Here is a 21,825-nt window from a genome sequence, read left to right on the forward strand (position 1 = left end):
GACATGACCGATCGACATCTCCCCAACAATCAGTTGGTCTGCGCCCACATACACACTGTCAGCTGGAACCTATTGATATTGTCTGTGTCGGTTGCTATTAGTCTAATGTGTATGGGGGACTGAAGATAAATGCTTGTTGGAATATATTACAAATGGCCCCATGTGATCATATTACAATAGATCATTTTTTTATAATGGTTCAATTTTTCATGTAGAAACTGCTTTCACACTTTCTCTTTTATTGGCCAGCGACAGCAAATGTTACAGTGTCTCACTGTTAAAGCCTATCCAGAGGCGTAGTTAGGGGTACATATAAGGGGATGGCGGCAATACGTCTGAGTGAGCCTCCAACCGATATCTCTGATTATGGTTGCACACACTGACTGTGGCTATAGGAAAACCTCAGCAGACAACCATTCTAATAAAGAAAATAAATCTCTACACAAAAACCAACACCGATATTATCGCCATATTTGGTGATTATAAAGTGGTAGATTCCAGTCCTGGAGAACATACAGTTGTGCTGAAAAGTTTACATACACTTGCAAAATTTTTGCTTTTTTGGCCTTTTTTCAGAGAATATGAATAGCGCCAAATTTTTTTCTCCACTTATGGTTAGTGGTTGGGTGAAGCCATTTATTGTCTAAGGCTGGTTTCACACTTGCGTTTTGATCTGCAGCGTTTTAAACGCAAACGCATTTAAACGCATTTGGTGCAAAAACGCGTTTAAACGCTGCGTTTTTTTAGGCGCATGCGTTTTTGCATGTTTTAGCGCATTGACGCGTTTACAAGTGTTTTTTCCTGCATTTGCGTTTTTGAAACGCATGATAAGTGTGTGACAGCTGCCAATCATCAAAATCAACTAGAAAACCCACTATAAACAGAAATACCTAGGGTTAGGGTTAGGATCCCTAGTAACCCTAGGGATCCTAACCCTAAAACACAAACTCTAACCCTAAAACACAAACTCTAACCCTAAAACACAAACTCTAACCCAAACCCTAACACAAACTCCAACACAAACTCTAACCCTAACCCTAAAACACAAACTCTAACCCTAAAACACAAACTATAACCCTAACCCTAAAACACAAACCCTAACCCAAACTCTAACCCTAACACAAACTCTAACAAACTCTAACACAAACTCTAACCATAACCCTAAAACACAAACTCTAACCCTAAAACACAAACTCTAACCCTATCCCTAAAACACAAACTCTAACCCTAAAACACAAACTCTAACCCTAACACAAACTCTAACCCAAACGCTAACCCTAACCCTAGGGATCCTAACCCTTAGGGTTAGGGTTAGGATCCCTTAGGGTTAGGGTTTGGCGGTGGCTTATCAGTGTGTATTCTTGTGTTTTTCTATAAAAACGCATGCAAACGCATGTGCTTAAAAACGCATGCGATTACATAGACAGCAATACGTTTTTTTTACCGCAAAAAAAGCCGCTAAAATTACTACATGTTGCATTTCTGCAATACAACGCATGCAGAGAAAAAACGCATGCAGAGAAAAAACGCGTCAAAACGCATGCAAAAAACGCATGCGGTTTTAATGTTAAGTATAGGGGAAAAAAAGCATGCTTTTTTTTGCGTTTTTTAGCGCAAAGACGCAAAAAAAAAAACCGCAAGTGTGAAACCAGCCGAACTACTGTGTTTTCTCTTTTTAAATCATAATAACAAACCAAAAAATCAAAATTACCCTGACCAAAAGCTCACGTACCCTGGTGATTTTGGCCTGATAACATGCACAGAAGTTGACACAAAAGGGTTTGAATGGCTACTAAAGATAATATCCTCACCTGTAACCTGTTTGCTTGTAATCAGCGTGTTCGCACCAATCTGAGTAAGTTTCTGGGCTGCAGACAGACTCTTCCATCTTTGATCCAGCCACTGTCGTTTCTGGATTGTGAGTCATGGGGAAAGCAAAAGAATTGTCAAGGGATCTATGGGAAAAGGTAGTTGAACTGTATAAAACAGGAAAGGGATACAAAAAGATATCCAAGGAATTGATAATGCCAATCATCAGCATTCAAACTGTGATTAATAAATGGAAAATCAGGGGCTCTGTAAAAACAAAACCATGGTCAGGTAGAGCAACAAAAATGTCGCCAAGAAAATTGCTCAGGATGCAAAGAAAAACCCACAAATAACATCATTTGAAATACAGGACTATCTGAAAACTGTGGCTGTTTCAAGATGCACAAGAAGGATGCACTTGAAGAAAAATGGGCTGCATGGTCGAGTCGCCAGAAGAAAGCCATTACTGCGCAAATGCCACAAAGTATCTCTCTTACAATACGCAAAACAGCACAGAGACAAGCCTCGAAACTTCTGGAACAAGCTAATTTGGAGTCATGAGATCAAAATTTAACTTTTTGGCCACAACCATAAACGTTACATTTGGAGAGTGGTCAGTAATGCCTATGATGAATGGAACACCATTCCTACTGTAAAGCGCGGAGGTGGATCACTGATGTTTTGGGGACGTGTGAGCTACAAAGGCACAGGAAACTTGGTAAAAGTTGAAGGAAAGATGAATGTAGCACGTTATCAGCAAATACTGGATGCAAATTTGCATTTATTAGTCCGGAAGCTGAGCATGGGACATATTTGAACGTTCCAACATGAAAACGATCCAAAACAAGGCCAAGTTGACCTGTCATTGGCTACAGCAGAACAAAGTGAAGGTTCTGGAGTGGCCATCTCAGTCTCCTGACCTCAATATCACTGAGCCACTCTGGGGAGATCTCCAGCGCACAGATCATGCTAGACAGCCTAGGAATTTACAGGAACTGGAGTCTTTTTGCCAAGAAGAGTGGTTAGCTTTACCATCTGAGACAATAAAGAACCTCATCCACAACTAGAAATGGGGTATGTGAACTTTTGATCAGGGTGATTTGGCTGTCTTGGGTTATCATTCATATTCTCTGAAAAAAGGCTAAGAAAGCAAAAATTCTGCGGGGGTATGTAAACTTTTGAACACAACTGTGCAAGTAATTACAGTACAGTTATTTAAAGTAATTTATGGATGACGTTCTTTCTGATGAAGTAGCTTACTTTTCCTGTCTTTTTCTGCTGCCCACAGACCAACATGACTACTTTTCCAGCTAAGACTCATCTGCAGAGATGACAACAAAGACACATTTGACCAATCACATTTACTGCATCCCCCAAAAATTCCCAACCTGCACACACCCTCTTCATACTGATAGCCCAATGCTGAGCTGTTACTGCCGTGTCCCTATTGCTTTATGCAATAGGGACTTATCCGATGGAGAGTTTCAAAAGTACAATAAGATTGCAGTCATCTATTTATTGTACAAAAACCGCATAACAGACTCTTCAGAGTTTTGACAGCTGCCGGAGATCCACTAGGTCAGCTCATGACCAAGTCAGGGTAATCAATCTGGAAGTTACGTGGTTAGTATCCGCGCTGCTATAAAAATGAATGTCCGGACGTATTGAAGATGATGATGGTTTATTCTCAACGCGTTTCCAAGTCACAAGGGCTTCTCATAGGCTGAGTGTATGTCTGGCCAGATTCCCTCTACACCGTGTCTCTCTGTTCTGCCACACAGCTTAACTCAGGTGTGCACAACATTTTTTTTTGTCCAAGGGTCAGATTTCCATACTTGAACCAATTTCAGGGGTGGCAGAAAAAATTAAAAGGGTTCTTACATGAATACATCACCAGAATCACAATCAGTACATTAATACATCACTAAAACCATGTGTTGAGTATTTGGAGAGCTCCTTTCTGCTAAGAAAAAAATCAATGTGAACACACTTTAACTTTAAAATGAGGTTTGTTTGTTTTTTGCAGAAACTTGACAAATCCTCCACATGAATACCTAAATTTTGTGGATTTGTAAGTTTTAACATGGCTATGAAGCACGTTATGGATTGCTGCATGTGCATAATATCAAAACAACCATCAGCACATGAGTGCAGCTCCATAACTGCCATCAGTACATGACTGTAGCACTAGAACCACCGTCAGTACCCGAATACCTGATCAGAACCACCATCCGTACATGATTGCAGGACGAGAACCACCATCAGTACATGAATGCAGTGCGAGAAACCACATCAGTACATTAATGCAGCACTAGAGACGCTGTTGGTAAATTAATTCAGCACCAGAACCACCATCGATTTATAAATGCAGCCCAAGAACCACTGTCAGTAGATGAATACAACACTAGAACCATACTTTTTCCTCTGAATACTGCCCACACGATACTGTGCTTTCACATTAACATCCCTCATATACAATAAAGGTTCCCTATAACCTTTGACTCTATAAGGCTCTTTGCTTTCCCGATTTGGCTACAGAGTGATTTTGGTAGCAAGTTGTGGACACATCAGGGTGACAGCCTCAGTAGGGTGACAGTAGCAGAGAGGTGACTGCTTCAGCCAGTTCACAACCTCTGACCTGTTAATGGATTGCTACATTTATACACGATCTGAATCAATGTCTGTACATGAATCCATTAGCAGATCAACCACCAGCGCATGAATCCAACTTATCCATAATGTGGCCGCACTTCTCCATATTGTCCACCACGATCCCACTTCTTCATACTGTCCCCCACCTCTCCATACTGTACCCCCACAGTCCCAATTCTCCATCATGTTCCACCACTTCTTCATATTTTCCACCATACGCCTACTTCTCCATATGGTTCCCACACACTCCCAGTTCTCCATCCTGTTCCCTCATTTCTCCATATTGTCCCCTACATTCCCACTGCTCCGTCCTTTCTCTCTCACTCTCCATATTTGTTCCCTACACTCCCACCTCTCCATAATGTCCCCCACCTCATATTGTTCACCCACTTCTTTATATGGTCCCCCCACACTCCCATTTCTCCATACTGTCCTCCCACACTCCCACCGCTTTAGAATTTTCCACACTTCTTTAAATGGTCCCCCCACGCCTCCATATTATCCTCTATGCCTCCCCCTCTCTATACTGTCCCCTACTTCTCCATACTGTGTTGCTACTCTACCATCTGGTAACCCCACTTTTCCATATTGTCCCCATGCTCCATCCTCTCCATACTGTCCCCCACTTCTCCATATGCTCCATCAACCCCTATGCTACTCCCTCTCACAATTTTCCTCACTGCCCCATAATGTGCGCTCACTTCCCTGACGCGTCATTGCCACCTCTGTAGCACAGTGATCACAGTAGCAGAGTGATGAGGTCAGCAGTGTGTTGACCTCATTACGCCACTGAATGTCGGGGCAGTGAGATGGTAAATGACACCTGTCCTGGTGCTGCAGTGTTGTTCAAATACAGCTAAATACAGGGAAAAAGGAAGCCGGCCGTGGGTCACAAGTAATTCTCTTGCGGGCTGCCACATCTTGTGCAGGCGTGCCCTAACTATATTGGTGTTCTGCGCACGCAACCGCCTCCTCTGCCCTTCAGTAGCTACACTACTTAACCTATCCATGCCAATTTACATCCTGAGATGGCATCTGTTCTGCCATTTATATTTATCTATTGTCGCTGGACTGTAGATAACCTGGATGGTTCTTAGCAATTTCACTTTTTTTAAGTAAATGGGGTAAAACGTGGTGTTTGTTCACGTTTAACTAATGCCAACTTTATAATTGCTCAAATTGTGCATTTTCTATTAAGTTTTTGATAGGCTGCACTATTCTTTCCAGGAATAAAGGAAACTGGATACATTTATCCTAATGAATTTGTTGTAGAACCCTTGCACATCATGTTTTGTAAATCTGTACTCGCAATTGAGAAAACCTCACATTTATTTTTATTTTATTCTCTAAACTTGTTTAAATGTTAGTAGAGAGAGTCTTCTCCGGTATCCAGCTCTGTTCTGCTCCTCTTCTGAGTCACGTGATTGCAATTTGGGCTCTTCGACTCACACTGCGATCTGTGTGACCAGGAAATGGCTTTGACAAGTTAAGCCTATTCAGCGCCGAACCAGACTCCTTCCATAGCCTTACATTGTAACAGAGACTTTCAACTCACGCAGAGTGTGATCCAGAGAGACTGAATTGTCCTAATGGGACTCAGAAGAAGAGCAGAATGGCACTGGATACCAAAGATGGTAAAAGGGTAGTTTATTAACATGCTACAGTACCATTTATACAGGTTTCCGGAAAAACAAAATTAACGGGAGTTCTTCTTTAGAAAATGAGGGAATGTTTTCTCTTTTTGATGGGTTGAGATACAGTCTTATAAAGGTAAAGTATTGGAGAGCTGCATTAGTTTTCATGGTAAAATGTTAGGTCAGGCCTCATTCAGCTATCCATGATTTTTCTTGTATGTAAAAACACGGACTGTTTTTTATCCGTATTTGTGTCAGATTTTCATCAGTGTTTGGTCAGTCCGATTTTATCATTAGTGTTTCATCAGTGATATTTCACAGACAAAAAAAATAAATAAAATTACAAACAATCTCCGATTTACAACGTTAGGAGAGTGCAATGTGAGAAAAAAAATCGCAGCTCGCACCAGTGTTACTAAATCAGGCAGTGTTCATCTGCGATTTTTTTCCTCATTTGGAATTGGGGTGAGGAAAATATTGCAGCATGCTTGCTGCATATGGTCTCTTAAGACGACCAATGCTCACCAATGCAAGTCAATGGGTGCGAGAAAAAAAATTGCACGGTACACGGACTATGCATGTGCTGTCCGTTTTTTTACACACACATCTCATAGGAAACCCAACATTTCATCAGCCAAGTATGGTAAATTCACACCGTGAACCATAAGAACTTCTTGTGTTTCTCCCTTCTACTAACCTCACTCTACCCTGGAGGGATCAACCATAACTCCCAAGCAGCATGCCCGCTGTCTTGGGGTCACATTCGACATTGAACTTTCTTTTACTCCCTATATCCGATCACTCACTTGCTCTTGTCACCTGCATCTTAAAAACATCTTCAGAATCTGACCTTTTCTCACCTTTGAAACTGCTAAGACTCTTACTGTCGCTCTTATTCATTCCCGTCTGGACTACTGCAACTCTCTTCTGATCAGTCTCCCTCTTACCAAACTTTCTCCTCTCCAATCTATCTTGAATGCGGCAGCCAGGGTCATCTTTCTGTCCAGCCGCTTGACCAATGCCTCCATCTTGTGCCAGTCATTACACTGGCTACCCATTCGCTACAGGGTCCAGTATAAACTCATCTCTCTCGCCCACAAAGCTCTCCACAGTTCTGCACCGCCTTATATCTCCTCTCTGATCTCCGTCTATCGCCCTACACGTGCCCTCCATTCTACAAATGACCTAAGACTAACATCCCCCGTAATCCGAACCTCGCGCCTCCGTCTCCAAGACTTCTCTCGCGCTACGCCAGCTCTCTGGAATGCACTTCCCCAGACGATCAGGCTGATACCTAGCGCGCTTTGGTGTTATTATTCTGGGAAGAGGGCAATAAACATGGCGCTTCCCAGGCAGTATATAAATATATAGTGGGAGATGCTGGAGGTAAATTTCTGAAGTATCATGTTTTTTTCCATTTGGTTTTGTCCCGGACTTTTATTTTTATGGCATATCCATAAGCTAGGAATGTGATTGTTGGGGGTGTAACACATGAACCTCCCGGCAATCGGCTGTTTCCAGTGCCAGCAGCAAGCTGTAGTGCTCAGTTGTAGAGCTCCACAGCTTTTTCAGTTGCATAGCGGTCACCGACAGGTACTGTACGGGTACTGTCACACCCCCACCGATCAGATGCTGATGACCTATCCTAAGGCGAGGGTCACACCTCCGTATTTTCTCTCCTCCAAGGGAATCGGTCCTGTGCTAATCACACTCTGATCAGAGTGCAATCATGGCAGTGTGATCCTTTTTTCGGAAATGGGACTGCACTTAGATGTTAACCCCTTTACCCCCAAGGGTGGTTTGCACGTTAATGACCGGGCCAATTTTTACAATTCTGACCACTGTCCCTTTATGAGGTTATAACTCTGGAACGCTTCAATGGATCCTGGTGATTCTGACATTGTTTTCTCGTGACATATTGTACTTCATGACAATGGTAAAAATTATTTGATAGTACCTGCGTTTATTTGTGAAAAAAACGGAAATTTGGCGAAAATTATGAAAATTTCGCAATTTTCCAACTTTGAATTTTTATGCAATTAAATCACAGAGATATGTCACACAAAATACTTAATAAGTAACATTTCCCACATGTCTACTTTACATCAGCACAATTTTGGAACCAAAATTTTTTTTTGTTAGGGAGTTATAAGGGTTAAAAGTTGACCAGCAATTTCTCATTTCTACAACACCATTTTATTTTAGGGACCACATCTCATTTGAAGTCATTTTGAGGGGTCTATATGATAGAAAATACCCAAGTGTGACACCATTCTAAAAACTACACCCCTCAAGGTGCTCAAAACCATATTCAAGAAGTTTATTAACCCTTCTGGTGCTTCACAGGAATTTTTTGAATGTTTAAATAAAAATGAACATTTAACTTTTTTTCACAAAAAATTTAATTCAGCTCCAATTTGTTTTATTTTACCAAGGGTAACAGGAGAAAATGGACCCCAAACATTGTTGTACAATTTGTCCTGAGTATGCCAATACCCCACATGTGGGGGTAAACCACTGTTTGGGCGCATGGCAGAGCTCGGAAGCGAAGGAGTGCCATTTGACTTTTCAATGCAAAATTGACTGGAATTGAGATGGGACGCCATGTTTCGTTTGGAGAGCCCCTGATGTGGCTAAACATTGAAACCCCCCACAAGTGGCACCATTTTGGAAAGTAGACCCCCTAAGGAACTTATCTAGAGGTGTGGTGAGCACTTTGACCCAACAAGTGCTTCACAGAAGTTTATAATGTAGAACCGTAAAAATAAAAAATCATATTTTTTCACAAAAATTATCTTTTCGCCCCCAATTTTTTATTTTCCCAAGGGTAAGAGAAGAAATTGGACCCCAAAAGTTGTTGTACAATTTGTCCTGAGTACGCTGATAGCCCATATGTGGGGGTAAACCACTGTTTGGGCGGATGGGAGAGCTCGGAAGGGAAGGAGCGCCGTTTGACTTTTCAATGCAAAATTGACAGGAATTGAGATGGGACGTCATGTTGCGTTTGAAGAGCCACTGATGTACCTAAACATTGAAACCCCCCACAAGTGACACCATTTTGGAAAGTAGACCCCCTAAGGAACTTATCTAGAGGTGTGGTGAGCACTTTGACCCACCAAGTGCTTCACAGAAGTTTATAATGCAGAGCCGTAAAAATAAAACAAAATTTTTTTCCCACAAAAATTATTTTTTTAGCCCCCAGTTTTGTATTTTCCTGAGGGTAACAGGAGAAATTGGACCCCAAAATTTGTTGCCCAATTTGTCCTGAGTGCGATGATACACCATATGTGGGGGGAACCACTGTTTGGGCACATGGGAGGGCTCAGAAGGGAAGGAGTGCCATTTGAATGCAGACTTAGATGGAATGGTCTGCAGGTGTCACATTGCGTTTGCAGAGCCCCTAATGTACCTAAACAGTAGAAACCTCCCACAAGTGACACCATTTTGGAAAGTAGACCCCCTAAGGAACTCATCTAGATGTGTTGTGATAGCTTTGAACCCCCAAGTGTTTCACTACAGTTTGTAACGCAGAGCCGTGAAAATTAAAAAAAAAAATCTTTCCCCCCAAAATTATTTTTTAGCCCCCAGTTTTGTATTTTCCCGAGGGTAAGAGGAGAAATTCGACCCCAAAAGTTGTTGTCCAATTTGTCCTGAGTACGCTGATACCCCGTATGTTGGGGGAAACCAACGTTTGAGCGCATGGCAGAGCTCGGAAGGGAAGGAGCGCCATTTGGAATGCAGACTTAGATGGAATGGTCTGCAGACGTCACATTGCGTTTGCAGAACCCCTAATGTACCTAAACAGTAGAAACCCCCCACAAGTGACCCCATATTGGAAACTAGACCCCCCAGGGAACTAATCTAGATGTGTTGTGAGAACTTTGAACCCCCAAGTGTTTCACTACAGTTTATAACGCAGAGCCGTGAAAATAAAAAATCTTTTTTTTTCCCACAAAAAATATGTTTTAGCCCCGAGTTTTGTATTTTCCCAAGGGTAGCAGGAGAAATTGGACCCCAAAAGTTGTTGTCCTATTTGTCCTGAGTACGCTGATACCCCATATGTTGGGGTAAACCCCTGTTTGGGCACACGGGAGAGCTCGGAAGGGAAGAAGCACTGTTTTACTTTTTCAACGCAGAATTGGCTGGAATTGAGATCGGACGCCATGTCGCGTTTGGAGAGCCCCTGATGTGCCTAAACAGTGGAAACCCCCCAATTATAACTGAAACCCTAATCCAAACACATCCCTAACCCTAATCCCAACAGTAACCCTAACCACACCTCTAACCCTGACACACCCCTAACCCTAATCCCAACCCTATTCCCAACCGTAAATGTAATCTAAACCCTAACTGTAACTTTAGCCCCAACCCAAACTGTAGCCCTAGCCCTAACCCTAATCCTAACCCTAGCCCTAACCCTAGCCCTAGCCCTAACCCTAGCCCTAGCCCTAACCCTAGCCCTAGCCCTAACCCTAGCCCTAACCCTAGCCCTAACCCTAGCCCTAACTCTAACCCTAGCCCTAATGGGAAAATGGAAATAAATACATTTTTTTAATTTTTCCCTAACTAAGGGGGTGATGAAGGGGGGTTTGATTTACTTTTATAGCGGGTTTTTTAGCGGATTTTTATGATTGGCAGCCGTCACACACTGAAAGACGCTTTTTATTGCAAAAAATATTTTTTGCGTTACCACATTTTGAGAGCTATAATTTTTCTATATTCTGGTCCACAGAGTCATGTGAGGTCTTGTTTTTTGCGGGACGAGTTGATGTTTTTATTGGTAACATTTTCGGGCACGTGACATTTTTTGATCGCTTTTTATTCCGATTTTTGTGAGGCAGAATGACCAAAAACCAGCTATTCATGAATTTCTTTTGGGGGAGGCGTTTATACCGTTCCGCGTTTGGTAAAATTGATGAAGCAGTTTTATTCTTCGGGTCAGTACGATTACAGCGACACCTCATTTATATCATTTTTTTATGTTTTGGCGCTTTTATACGATAAAAACTATTTTATAGAAAAAATAATTATTTTTGCATTGCTTTATTCTCAGGACTATAACTTTTTTATTTTTTTGCTGATGATGCTGTATGGCGGCTCGTTTTTTGCGGGACAAGATGACGTTTTCAGCGGTACCATGGTTAGTTATATCTGTCTTTTTGATCGCGTGTTATTCCACTTTTTGTTCGGCAGTATGATAATAAAGCGTTGTTTTTTGCCTCGTTTTTTTTTTTTTCCTTACGGTGTTTACTGAAGGGGTTAACTAGTGGGCCAGTTTTATAGGTCGGGCCGTTACGGACGCGGCGATACTAAATATGTGTACTTTTATTGTTTGTTTTTTTTTATTTAGATAAAGAAATGTATTTATGGGAATAATATTTTTATTTTTTTTTACACATTTGAATTTTTTTTTTTTTAACTTTTTTACTTTGTCCCAGGGGGGGACATCACAGATCAGTGATCTGACAGTTTGCACAGCACTCTGTCAGATCACTGATCTGATAGGAGTGCAGGCTGCTTCACAGTGCCTGCTCTGAGCAGGCTCTGTGTAGCCACCTCCCTCCCTGCAGGACCCGGATCCGCGGCCATCTTGGATCCGGGGCTGGAGGGAGCAGGGAGGGAGGTGAGACCCTCGCAGCAACGCGATCACATCGCGTTGCTGCGGGGGGCTCAGGGAAGCCCGCAGGGAGCCCCCTCCCTGCGCGGTGCTTCCCTGTACCGCCGGCACATCGCGATCATCTTTGATCGCGGTGTGCCGGGGGTTAATGTGCCGGGGGCGGTCCGTGACCGCTCCTGGCACATAGTGCCGGATGTCAGCTGCGATAAACAGCTGACACCCGGCCGCGATCGGCGGCGCTCCCCCCGTGAGCGCTGCCGATCGCATATGACGTACTATTGCGTCCTTGGGAAGTAAAGCCCACCCCACATGGACGCAATAGTACGTCTAATGGCAGAAAGGGGTTAATCGAACGCAGTGGGATGTTTTCAACTGACTCATTGACTTGCATGGCTGCATGCGATCTGAATATTGGATGCAAATCGTGCATGCTATGATTTTTCTTTTCCTCAGACAAGATCTGAGGAAATATAAATTGGACATGTGCACGACCCCATAGAATAACATTGGTCTGTCCGTGAGCTATCCAATGATTTGTTGGCTTGCATTCGGACCAAAAATACGATCAGCTGCACAAGTCATAAGCATAGGCAGTCAATATAAAAGCCTTGGACAACCCCTATAAAGAAAATGACCTATGTAGGTAAAGTTTTTCTCCATGTAAATTTATTTCCCATGTTATTTTCTATATTGGTTTCTCTAGATTTTAAGATGCACAGTCTCTTGTTCCTGGGGGAGATAAGCGGCTGCAAATGCAGTCGGACAGCCGCTTATTCCTCTTTGCCATTGAAATAAACATGCATGCTCTGCCAAGCCTGCATGTTTGTGGCGGAGTAAGGAAAATGAGCACTCGGCTGGGACTTCGTATTGACAATTACTTTGCATTCAGAGTTTGAGCTTTTTTTTAGCAGGTGCTTTATGTTCTGGGTATTTTTTCCTCAGTGGGAGAACATTTGGTTTACCATCTTCTGGCTCTGACAGTCCTGACATTTTTTTTTTTTTACGATGATCATGCTTTTAATAAACAGGAAGAAAATGATGGGGAATTAATAGGAATACATTCACTCATTTTGAGAAATGGATTCATGTATTTTAGATAATTTGATTTTCTGACAGGTTTTGCTTTATTTCGCTTCAATTCCTTTTTACAAGAAGGAAATCTTTCTTTAATGGTACATGTAATATTATGAATGATGGCCTTTAGGCAATGCATTTTGCCTAAGAACTAGAGGCTGGAAGATTTTTTTTTTTTTTTAAAAAAAGCAACATTTTGCTTCTGTCTGTCTTGTTTTGTTAGGATGCTCCCTGGGTGAAGTTTTTTTCATATCCTACTGGATAAAGCTAGATTTTAATCATATATTTATTTTTAGGTTATCTTGTTGTTTTTGATTGCAGCATTATTGAGAAGTCCATGTTTCAGGTTTGCAGATTTTGCATAGCCCGAGGGCACATTGTAGATGTATTGGCTAACTGCACTTAAACAGAATGAAAGCATTTGTTATCTTTGCACATTCATCGGGACAGAGATGATGGAGGAAGTTTGTAGGAATGTGTTGCTGGGGCGGCAGAGAGATTATATTGTCAGCTGCTGAGCAATTGTAACTGATGCAGAAGAACATGTATTTTATCACAAAATAAGCTGTAACTACATCACAAAGCAATAATATTGTCATATACTGGGCACTAATATCAATGTTGGAACCAAAAATAATGAGAAATTAATTTACTAAAGTATTTTTGTCATTATTGTATATTCATCACAGCCAATGGCGAATACTAGTTCCTTTTGAAAGAAATCTTGATGTAGCAAAATCTGATTAAAGAGGTCTTTCACCATTTCTTTTATTTTTAGATATGGCCGTAGTGTGCTATAAAAGTAATCTCTAGCACATTCCTTTGGATCCTGCAGATCTCCTCTATTACCCTCCCTGCAGAATTACTTAAGTGCGCAATTATGTTTTGATTATGTAATAGCAACTGAAAGGGAACCGCTCACATTGAGAAATGCTATTTATGGGTTATTCTGCAGGTAAATAACATTACAATGGTGCTCAGCCGCGTGATTAAAGGTATGGCTACTGGGAGAAAATGAACGTATTTCCTCCCAGGAGCCACCGGCTTTGGTCATGGAGACATGCATGGTGCAGCTACAGTCTCCACACACAGCACCACTGGCAGCTGTAAGCATGCCCGGGCAATTTGGCAGCTCGCTCTGCAGAGTGTATGTATAGAGAGAGCTGTCAATCAGTGTCGGCGAGTGATTACAGCCGTTTACAGTATAGTGAGCAGTGATTATTATAACTCCTTCTTGTACCCCTCTATGACTGAAAGCCAGCTACAGTGAAGAAATAAGTTCCTTTTCTCCCAGTAGCCGCACTTTCAACAAGCCATCCGTACAGCATTGTGTACACTATTTAACTGTAGATTGTCCCTATATCTGCAGTTATATGGTGTGTTTTTTTAAGGTGACAGGCTTTCTTTAACTGGGTTGTTTGTAATGTGCTAGGATATGCTATAAATGTCCTATTGGTGTTTCAGCGAAAACCGTTTTCTCTTCCTGAATCATTTGGAGTGATGCAGGAAGAAGTGTGCAGTCAGGCAGCATCGGTCTATTCTTGTCTCTGCCTTTTGGTCACTGGCCAGATCTTTAAAGTATGTTATCCATAGGCTAGGATTCATTCTGCCTGTGTTTTGGGCAACATGAATTGACTCACAGCTTCCATTTTAATATTAAATTTTGACATTTATATGTTTCCATATCAGCCAGTTAATGCACTTTTGCAAACTTTGCTATAGACAAACCATTTGGTGCTAATTTACTGACTATTTGAACAATTATGTCGACAATGTACGGCTGATAAGAATGATTTTTTTTTGTCAGTGAAAATGATCCAAATACCCAATGAATGAGTGGTTTGCTCATTCAGTGGGTGATCGCTGGTATGTTTACAAAACTGGATAATTTGAAATGAGCTAGTTCACCTATTTATCTGCTTTTCTAAATGCTCCGTTACTGTGTCATCTGTCATTTTTATACTATATTGGTATCTGATAGAACTTACGGCCACCACCTTTCAGGGCTTATCTACAGCATTCTGTAACGCTGTAGATAAGCCCCTGATCTCACCTGAAAAAGAAGAAAAATAACTTTTATTATACTAACCTGGGGGCGGTCCAGTCGGATGGTTGTCGCAGGCCCTGGTCCGGCGCCTCCCATCTTCTTGCGATGCCGTCATCCACAGGAAGCAAGCAGGAGGATGGCATTGCAAGAAGATGGTTGTTACCGGACCAAGACCAGCGACACCCATTGTACCGGACCGCCCCCAGGTGACTATAATAAAAATTATTTTTCTTCTTTTGCAATTCAGATCGGGGGCTTATCTACAGCATTATAGAATGTAACTAAGCCCTGAAAGGAGGTGGCCGTAACTTGTATCGGCCAAATTTGGTGACAGTTTCCCTTTAAATTATCCACATAATAGAATAGTGACTGCAGTGCTGAATAGGTCTTTTTATTTTTTTAAGTTGTCTGCTCTGTTGTGGAGATATTACGGTAACTTGTAAATTTATGATGAGACCAACCAGATTCCCTCTGCGACTTTTACTTCACCAGCTGTATGAAGCTGTCCAATCATAAGCAGGAGGCATTATCAGGGGGAAAAGAACACACTCCAAGAAAGTCAGAAGAACATACTTTTTCCTGTCAGATTTTAATTCTAGACAGTCCTGATCTGATCTCTGCACCAACTGTATAGTATAGAGAAAATCTGATTGTAATTACACTTTCATCTCATCAGCTTGTTGGAAGAGGACTACAGCAAAGCAGACTGTAATTACAAATACCTCTACAGCTCTCCTCTCATAATTCTCCCCTTGCACACTCACTGCCATTAGATGAAAGCTGCTAAAAGTGTATTCACATTCGGCTCTGCCGTACTCCTCCTTCTTGCACATAGTCAGGGTACCTCTTTTTAGCACATGGCGGGCTTTTCGGCCCTCCAAAGAAATGCCTCCTCACACCATTACTGACCCACTGCCAAATCAGTCATGCTGGAGAATGTTGCATGCAGCAGAATGTTCTCTACAGCATCTCCAGACTTTGTCACGTCTGTCACATATGCTCAGTGTGAACCTGCTCTCATCCGTGAAGAGCACAGGGCGCTAATGTCAAATCCTCCAAATTTGGTGTTGTTTGGCAAATGCTAATCAGCCCGCACGGTGTTGGACTCTAAGCCCAACACCCACTTGTGGACATTGGGCTACATACCACCCTCATGGAGTCTGTTTCTGACAGTTTGAGCAGACACAAGGTTGTTAGTGGTCAGCTAGAGGTCATTTTGCAGGGCACTGGCACTGATCCTCCTGTTTCTCCTTGTACAAAGGATGTTAGCTGCCCTGCTGCTGGGTTGTTGCCCTGCTACTGCCCCCTCCATATCTCTTCATGTACTGGCCTGTCTCCTGGTATCTGCTCCATGCTCTGGTCACTGTGCTGACAGACACAGCTACCCTTATTGCCACAGCTCGCATTGATGTGCTATCCTGGATGTGCTGCACTACCTGAGCAACTTCTGTGGGTTGTACTGTAGAAACCGCCTCATGCTACTGTACCTCTAGGGATGTGAGCAATGACAAAATGCAAATGTGACCAAAACAGCCAAAAAGGATGAAAACAGAGAAATGGTCTGTGGTCACCACCTGCAGAACCACTCCTTTTATAGGGGCTGTCTTGCTAATTGAATATAGTTTCTACCTGTTGTCTGTTCCATTTCCACAACAGCAGGAGAAATTGATTCACAATCAGTGTTGCTTCATAACTGGACAGGTTGATTTCACAGAAGTGTGATTGAGTTGGAGTTTTGTATTGTTGTTTAAGTGTTCCCTTTATTGTATATACAGTTGTGCTCAAATGTTTACATACCACGGCAAATTTTTGCTTTCTTGGCTTTTTTTCAGAGAATATGAATGATAACACCAAAACTTTTTCTCCACTCATGGTTAGTGGTTGGGTGAAGCCATTTATTGTCAAACTACTGTGTTTTCTCCTTTTAAATCATAATAACAACCCAAAACATCCAAATGGCCCTGATCAAAAGTTCACTTACCCCATTTCATAATACAGTGTATTGCCCCCTCTAACACAATTACAGCTTGAAGTCTTTTATGGTAGTAGTGGATGAGGTTCTTTATTTTCTAAGATGGTAAAGCTGCCCACTCTTCTTGGCAAAAAGCTTCCAGTTCCTGTAAATTCCTGGTCTGTCTAGCATGAACTGTGCGCTTGAGATCTCCCCAGAGTGGCTCAATGATATTGAGGTCAGGAGACTGAGATGGCCACTCCAGAACCTTCACTTTGTTCTGATGTAGCCACTGACAGGTCGACTTGGCTTTGTGTTTTGGATCATTGTCGTGTTGGAACGTCCAAGTACGTCCCATGCACAGCTTCCAGGCTGATGAGTGCAAATTTGCCTACAGTAACTGGTGACAACGTGCTGCATTAATCTTTCCTTCAACTTTGACCAAGTTTCCTGTGCCTTTGTATCTCACACATCCCAAAGGCACATCCCATGGCTCATCTGGATCATGAGATGTTAATTGGTGAACTTCAAATGGCTCTGGACATATGCAGGTATGAGCAGGGGGAACTTGCCTGCCCTGCAGGATTTTAATCCATATATCAAAAAATTACCGCACACTCAGATTGGATAAGATGCAAAAGGTTTTGAACCAATTTATTATAACAAAAGGAATAGCCATAGAAAAAATAGGAGCAAACGTGTTCAAATCAGACCAAACCCAACGTTTCGACCCACCGGGGTCTTATTCATCGAGTTACTTGGCTTCCAGAAGTATGTACACTTATGGCAAAGAAGAGGGAAAAGCAGGAGGGCAAACTTTGTAGTGCAAGTCCTGTCACTGTAATGTCCTAGGACAGCGCTCCAGTGTCGAGGTGATCGTATTATTGCCAAATAGAGTGACAGGGGATGATGGACAAGTAGGCCTAGAGCAAGGCACGGGAGTGCCGCTCCACCACCCTACCTCACAGAGCGCCCAGGACCCCACAGGTCCACTACTCCAGGCTCAGCAGGAGCATTCGGACCCACTTGTCCATCATCCCCTGTCACTCTATTTGGCAATAATACGCAGCCTTTGCAAGACGAAACAGAACGCTCAGTCCGGCTATTTCAACTAGGGCATGTGGATTTGCCACCTCCCGTTTACCCAATTGGACCGTACCCGTCACCACTGCTAAAGGACACCATAGGACTACTGTGTATAAAACTATATTACTTGGGGCACATAATCGGCCTACCGCCTAGTTCAGTACTTAGCAGTCGATCACCTCGACACTGGAGCACCCTCCTAGGACATTACAGTGACAGGACTTGCACTACAAAGTTTGCCCTCCTGCTTTTCCATCTTCTTTGCCATAAGTGTACATACTTCTGGAAACCAAGTAACCCCATGAATAAGACCCTGGTGGGTCGAAACGTTGGGTTTGGTCTGATTTGAACACGTTTGCTCCTATTTTTTCTATGGCTATTCCTTTTGTTATAATAAATTGGTTCAAAACCTTTTGCATCATATCCAGTCTGAGTGTGCGGTAATTTTTTGATATATGACTTTTCGGGCCTCCGGGTCTGTCTTACCAGCACCTCGAATTATTATTCTTGATCCGAGTGCATACCATTATTCTCCTTATAGGATTTTAATCCATGACGGCATAGTGTGTTACTAGCCAGAATTCTTGCTGGTTGGTAGGTGATCGAATACTTATTTCATGCAATAAAATGCAATTTAATTACGGTATTTAAAAATCATGTGATTTTCTATTTTTTTTGTTTGTTTTTTTTAGATCCTGTCTATTAGTTGAAGTGTGCCTACAATAAAAATTACAGACCCCTCAATTCTTTTTAAATCCGGCAGTGCATCAAATACGTATTTTCCTATCTATCTATCTATCTATCTATCTATCTATCTATCTATCTATCTATATCTATCTATCCCTCTCCTCGGTGAGCTCATATGTGGACTGGTTGCCGAATGTGATAAGTATTTTATAAGTTTATGAGATTCCCAACTTTCAGGATATCTTTGCCCCTGGAGGTCCTAGGTGGGAGATAAAATCGTGATAGGAAACATGATGATATGTTTCTATATAGATTAAACATCGCATGAATAGCAACATCTATCTGACCGATATTGAGTTGGATGTTTTCCGCTGGCCATAAGGTGATGTGAGTGAATGCTTTATGTTCATCCCGTCGTTATGACACCAACAATATATTTCCCATAAATATCGGATCGATGCAAACCCCAGTATTTATCACTGACCACTGTTCATAGGATTTGTCTCAGACACTCTGGAGCCAGAGGAAACTCTTGCCTCGGAAGTGTACTTCTCCACCTCTGAGTATACAAGCCATAGCCTTTTTGTTTGGTTCTCATCATATTGCTTGTTCAAAATACATGTTCACAGCAAGAGGCCCTATCTCAATGGCGGTTGAATTGTCAGCTCTTTCTCACTTCCCCATTTATGATTAATCCCATATGTTCAATGTGAGGAAAAGTCCCCTCTTCGAAGATGTCGTTATGAATTTTCCAAATTTTCTCTACAACAGTGAATATGTTCTTATTCAGATTATCACTGACCTCATAGCCTTATTATGATAGACCTCGCCTGCTGTATACATACATATGCCCTCATCTGGATACTTTGATATCAAGGACTTGACTGGCAGTATTATTTATATAGAGAAAAGGGTGGTCTTTACACGTCAAGTTGGTGGTCATGGTTCATGCTAAGGACCGCAAAAAAAAACAAACCCTCCAATTTCTCTGGATTTTGGGCTTACCGCCCCCTGGTGGGAAGATTTTGTAAGTTAGGCATTGTGTCCAAAATGAATGTTCAATGCTTACTGTAGTAGTCGAAGTTGTTCTCCACTTACTGAAGGAGAGACATTGGATGGTGGATGTCATCAGCCAAACAAAAAATGGGAAAAAACAAGAAGATTATCTTGACACAGATTGTGTATTCTGTGTTAACTTCACAAGTGGAGAGGAAGATTCATTAATCAGACGCATAAAAGCTTCCTCTTGATTTATTGGCATTCCTCTGTGCCATTGCTTAGTTTCACTGGATCTTTATTGGGTTTTCATGCAGAGGCGACAGTTCGTGCCTGGAAACCAACAGTCCAGAGGAATGTGCTTTAAAGCCCAGCTCTCAGTAAATTGCTGTCTTGTGTCCTCACAATTGAATAGAAAGGGCTTGTCTTCCTTTTTCAGGTCTCCCTCTGACAATCAGGGAAAGCTCCTCTTTCATCCTGTAAGATAGACTGGAGACAGCTGAACGATTATTTCACTAAATATCCTAGAAAAGACAGTGGGGGAGGGAGGCAAAGGGAATGTACAGGCATCAGTGGGGATTGGTCAGCTCTTCAAAGTCATCTGTCTTCAGACCTACACTGGTATGTGAAACCGAATCACTGGCAAGTTATAGATAGACGCAGAATATTCAGCATCTCCAGCCAAAACCCAAGTCCAAATCCAATGTTCATCTGTTCCTGTGTCAGCGTTCTCGCTGCGCTCTAGTCTTTTGTGTTTTTTTTTGTTTATTTTGTGTTGGGGAGACTTTTGACCGAGCCTTCGTTTATTTTTGTATGGGTTGTGCAAAGGCTAACAATACAGACAGCGGCCCTCCAAGACATGGTGCAAACTATCGGGTAAGTGCTACAGCTTTCTTGTGCTTTGTAGTTAGCCGGTGGCATATGAAAGTCCTTTGTGACATTGACATGATGTGGCAGCAGGTTAACGATCTGAAGACCAGTGGAGTATAAAGGCAAGCACAGATTACTGTAATACTTGTGGCAGGTAGTAGCAGAGTCAAGTTCGAATTACTTCTACAGCAGTGTTTCCCAAACTCCAGTCCTCACAGACCCCACGGGTCATGTTTTCAGGATTTCCTTATTATTGAGCAAGTAATGGAAGTATCTTCAAGGCATCAGGAATTGTCTCACCTGTGCAACACTATGGAAATCCTGAAAACATCACCCGTTGGGTACGTTTGGTGCTAGAAGAAATGACTTGTAATCTAGCTTACCCTGCCGTGCCTGAGACGTGTAACTGATTTGTGCTGCTGTGTTCATGTCAAGCCGATATATTCTAATAGAGTAATGTGGGCATATGTAAATGTCATCAATGGGTCGCTATGGTACCATTATATTTTTAGAGAAGTGATATCACTACCATGATTTACTCTGATGGCATTTCCTAACTGTGAGTGGCTGAAACCAATGTAGTCGTGGCACCTGTTAGAAGACATAAAGCGAGAAGAAGTCATGTCAGTAGCCTGTGACTTTGTGCAAAAGCACAAAACCATTGGGTAAAACATCCAGACAATGTCATGTATATTGCTGATATATTAATATGACATAGTATATTAATGTTGCCAGAACATTACTTATTCTTGCGTCTGTTAGTGATCCTAGATAGTGGATCCAGTTGGATAAAACATGTTGGGTGGGCTGCGCTGCTGGAGTAATCCAATTCTTAAGCAATGATGATAATAAGGTTTTTATCTATCACAACGCGTTTCAGCACTGTATCGGCATCTTCATCAATTCTTAACAAAAACGCCAGTACGGCATTGCGATGCGTTGTGTATGAAAAACTTGATTATCATCTTTGTTGAAAAATTGGTTTTCTCCAGAAGCGAAGCCCATCTAATGTATTGTATCCAACTGGATCCAATATTTCTTGGAGGATTTATCCACCTGCCATGGGGCAGCAGCCTGTCACATCTCAACCAGATGAGCGTTAGCAAAAAAACAATTACCCAACCTCCTCCGATAGGGTATCACCCTATTGTACGCTCTTTTCTCCACATCTAGACTTCTTCAGTGATCCTAGATAAGCGTACTACATATACGTCCTCTTCTCACAAGGTGTTATGACTGGTGACTACTGGATCAGTTCTGTTGCAGCATACCTGACGCTGTGATTGATCTGTCCTTAATTACAGTCACTGCAGACCCCATTCACATTAATAGGGCTCCATTGGGTTTTTCTTTCATTTTTTTTTTCCTTTCTTTTTCTTGTCTCTAGAAGCAATGCCATTTA

The 21,825-nt window shown here is 42.1% G+C and overlaps 1 protein-coding gene across 15 annotated transcripts in view; it reads left to right on the plus strand.

Annotated features, from left to right (window-relative positions):
• DTNA (dystrobrevin alpha) overlaps positions 1-21,825 on the plus strand; it is a 450,665-nt gene that overhangs the window by 160,724 nt on the left and 268,116 nt on the right. For 3 of the 15 annotated variants that reach the window (XM_069731284.1, XM_069731287.1, XM_069731288.1), the window contains exon 1: positions 20,247-20,429. The exons of 2 other annotated variants lie outside the window; for them this stretch is intronic. In XM_069731284.1, the coding sequence (XP_069587385.1) occupies positions 20,413-20,429 (17 nt within the window). In that variant the 5' untranslated portion in view covers positions 20,247-20,412. Of the gene's footprint in view, positions 1-20,241; positions 20,430-21,825 lie in introns of those variants that run through there. 10 more of the 15 variants (XM_069731274.1, XM_069731281.1, XM_069731275.1 and 7 more) reach the window with 6 other exon arrangements.

This window comes from Ranitomeya imitator, chromosome 6 (genome assembly GCF_032444005.1).
Source record: "Ranitomeya imitator isolate aRanImi1 chromosome 6, aRanImi1.pri, whole genome shotgun sequence".
NCBI lineage: Eukaryota > Metazoa > Chordata > Amphibia > Anura > Dendrobatidae > Ranitomeya > Ranitomeya imitator.